General features: G+C 26.3%; 1 protein-coding gene across 1 annotated transcript; it reads left to right on the top strand.

The window, feature by feature from the left end:
* Window positions 1-308: 308 nt before the first annotated feature.
* LOC136983960 (uncharacterized) lies at window positions 309-1,668 on the top strand. Its single transcript, XM_067280856.1, has one exon. The coding sequence runs from the start codon at window positions 322-324 to the stop codon at window positions 1,570-1,572; it is 1,251 nt and encodes a 416-aa protein (XP_067136957.1). The 5' UTR covers window positions 309-321; the 3' UTR covers window positions 1,573-1,668.
* The last annotated feature ends 2,054 nt before the right edge of the window (window positions 1,669-3,722 follow it).

Here is a 3,722-nt window from a genome sequence, read left to right as displayed (position 1 = left end):
ATGAATTCAAAAATAATTACCTACTCATAATGAAGCTCGTGTTACAATAAAAATGTAGGAGAACCATAATCCACATTGCCAAATTTATGACTGGATTTTTTAAAAACTAACTGTTAAAGTTGCTGTTAAAAACTATTTTTGTCGCATAAACTGAGTAGCAAATTTGAAATAAAATATCAAAGATGTCGAAATCATTTTGATTTTAACCCTGTATTATTCAGAAGATTACAAAATGTTTAAATAATATATATATATATTAAAAAATTATATATTATAAATATATATATATTTTTTTTTTTCAGTTATTACCAGCAAAGAACGATGAAGACGAAAATTTCCATTACAACACCAATACTTATTTTAATAATTATTATTAATATTATATATTTTGTATTTGTTTCCAAAGCATTGATAAATTTCGAAATTAAGAAACCGAATATTAGTGAATACATGCCATTGGAGAATTGGCACTATATAGATTCAAATGTTTACGTTTATTCGGCCTTTTGGGAACATAGAATGAATCCACCTTTCGTTAAAATAATTGGAATTGGACTCCTTAAAAAGATGAATATTTCTTATTTAAGATGTTTATTACGTTATAACCAAACCATAATTACTAATACTTCAGTTTCATATCAGACAATGCACGAAAGTCATTTAAAACAACACACAGCAGCATTTTTCCGTTGTAAAGTTGATCAAAAACCCTCTCACGTTGCTCTTATAAAACCTGGAAACGACGTAATTCATTGGTTGAAAGTTCACATTATTCAACCTCCAAATGATAAGAATGAATGGCTAAATAATACGGTCGTTTGCGTAAGACCGTTTTTTGGTGCTTTTTCAAATAATAATATTAAAATAGCAGAATTTATAGCTTATTATCGTATATTAGGAGCGAATAGTTTTGTTTTTTATGATTATCAAACTGAAAATTCGCTTAAACAATTTCTAAACTTTCTGTCTAAGAATGGAATCCAAATCCATTTACTGCCGTGGTTTCTGCCAAAAAATGTTATAGATACTTGGCAGTTGGGCCAATTAGCAGCCATTGCAGATTGCGTGTATCGTCACGCGAGGACTCATCAATACGCTCTCATTGTTGATGTGGACGAATTCATCGTACCACAACGAAAAACTTCTTTACAAGAAATTTTGCAAGACATTATCAATCGTCGTTGTAAAAACTGTGGAACGTTTATATTTAGACAGACATTTTTTTGTGTAGAATATCCTGATGACCCTATAAGTTTAAAATTAAGAATTCCGCTTTTAACTTTAAAGAAAACTAGAAGAGAGACATTAATATGGAAAGCATACCAAAGAAGTAAAGCAATAGTACGTCCTATTGGTATTGAATCACCAGGAATACATTTTACGTTTGATTCTATAAAATCTTGGAGAACTCTCGTAGTCAATCCAAAAATTGCTAAATTACAACATTATCGTTTACATAAATGTAGTGATTTGAATAAAACTACCAGAGATCGCTCAATTTTTAAATATAAAAAGCCACTTCTTCAATCAGAAATATTAAAATTATGGTATACATTTAATATAAATTTATAACTTTTACAGCAATTAAAATATTTTTATATTAATATTTATATTAAAATTTCTAATACAATGTATATATCTCCAGAGTCGAAATATACACGGTTGCCCAAAAGTTTACACGTCAAAGCGTTGTATTGAACAATTTTTGTAAAGTTTATAAGCAATTAAGTCTTTAAATAAAACAGAAATTTAACCTTTACAATAGTAAGCTAAGCTTCGGACCAACTGAAATATTACAATATGTATATTTTTCCAAATTTGGTTTAAATTCACGTAACAACTATTATATAATGTTTAAACACAAGTGAATATTTTAAAAAAATTTTATATTTTGACGTTTATAAATTCAAATTTAATAACAAATGAAACTTTGTTAACGAATGTATCTAGTTCATGTCATATTTAATCACATAATAAATTGATGTTTAGTATTATTTAATTGCTGTTGATTAAATTGTTGATAGAAACGTTGATTACTTAAGTGTAGAACTTAACTGTTGTTAATTAAGAATTTTCTCTCTGTTTTGTCCTATGGTTCCAATTTAACCATCATATCATTCCCTCTATTAAGGTTTCATCAATTTAACACGAATAAAAAATTTTGTAGAAAATTCATAATTTTTTTTTATGTTTCAAAGGTTAAAATATTGTAATATACTGTTTAAAACACAATAATTGTAATAAAATATAATAAAGAGGAAATCAGAATTAATTTTAAAAATGTAGCTGTAATTTGTTTCTTCATTTTAGATTTTGTTTAGATCAATAAAAATGATTTGTGACCTAAAGAAACAGAAGAAGGATTTAAAAGACAAAAAGAAAATCATTTCATTCCACAATAAATTAAAATATTAATCGAGAAATTTCATTTAAATAACAGAATTAAATCGTTGAATTTATAAAAATAGAACTGCTCATAACAGGATGCCTACTGAAATATGTCAGAAATTATTTGAATTTTTCATTTACCATAATAAAACGGAACATTCTGAAAATGAAAAAGTTACATATAATCCTGAAAAAGAGAAATGCATTTAGAAGAATCTCAACTGAAGTTATCCTGGGAGAAAGTCAGTGAGGAACCACTTAGAAAAGTTACCCGTCTTCTCAATGCTATCCGGAGATATCCAGTTCTTGAAACAGAATTTTCAATTTATTTTATTGATAATATTATTATTTATAATTGTCAAATCTATTTGTATATAATTCTGTATCTATTTATATCCATTATGTAGCTTTAATACTAACACGTCTTTTTGGAGAAAAATTGTAAAATTATATAATAAAAATTATCGCTGCTGGAGAAAATGATAGTAATATATTACATTATAAAATTCATTAATTAAAATATTCAAAAATACCCAATAAAGAACCATTTTTTAAATTCTTTAAATATTGTACTGAATTAATAAAGTAAACAAAAAAATCTGAATTTCTTTGGCGATTCGTTATGTCTGTACAATGTACTTTATTTAATTGGAGGGGGAAAAAATAATTTAATTTTCTCATTTCACTTTACACAATAAAAACAAAAGACTGTATTTTATTAACAAAATATAACGATACTTGTGCTATATATTTGTTAGCTAATTATACCGAAATATTGAGGATTATTTTAAAATTATAATTAAATCACTAGTCGATTCAACGGACTAATTGAAAGAATTGCCGAAAGTTCGTTAAATCGAATATATTTTAAAAACGTATATTAATAACGTACTTAAAATGTAAAAGGCGTATTAAAATGTTATTATAATAAATTAATATGAATAAAATATTACTATAATGTACATTGAGTAACTTTTAGTGCACCCTCCTTTCCCGAGTAAAACCAGGAAAAAAGCGCAAAGCCGGGTACTTTAGGTAGTAAAAAATCTTGTAAGGCATATTGTCTCCTTCTGCACTCCTAAAAATTTCTATTTACTATATAATAATATACTAAGCTTTCATTATGTAATTAATTTAAGCCTAATTTATTTTAGCTTGTAAACTGCTGAAAATAAAACTTTCAGAAAGGAAAAACTTTAACCAGACATTTAAGTTCGATAAATTCGTTCCTAAAGCTGGCCTCTGATGCCCAGTAGCGGAATAATCATTGAACGAAATCGAAGTTCTACTTCTGGTATGATATAGAAAATATAGTTCCTCGTATTTATATTTCC

Source organism: Centruroides vittatus, unplaced genomic scaffold (assembly GCF_030686945.1).
Source record: "Centruroides vittatus isolate TY-2023 unplaced genomic scaffold, ASM3068694v2 contig_9, whole genome shotgun sequence".
Classification (NCBI taxonomy): Eukaryota; Metazoa; Arthropoda; class Arachnida; order Scorpiones; family Buthidae; genus Centruroides; species Centruroides vittatus.
Note: the sequence above shows the minus strand (reverse complement) of the source record. Positions and strands in the feature narration are given on the sequence as shown.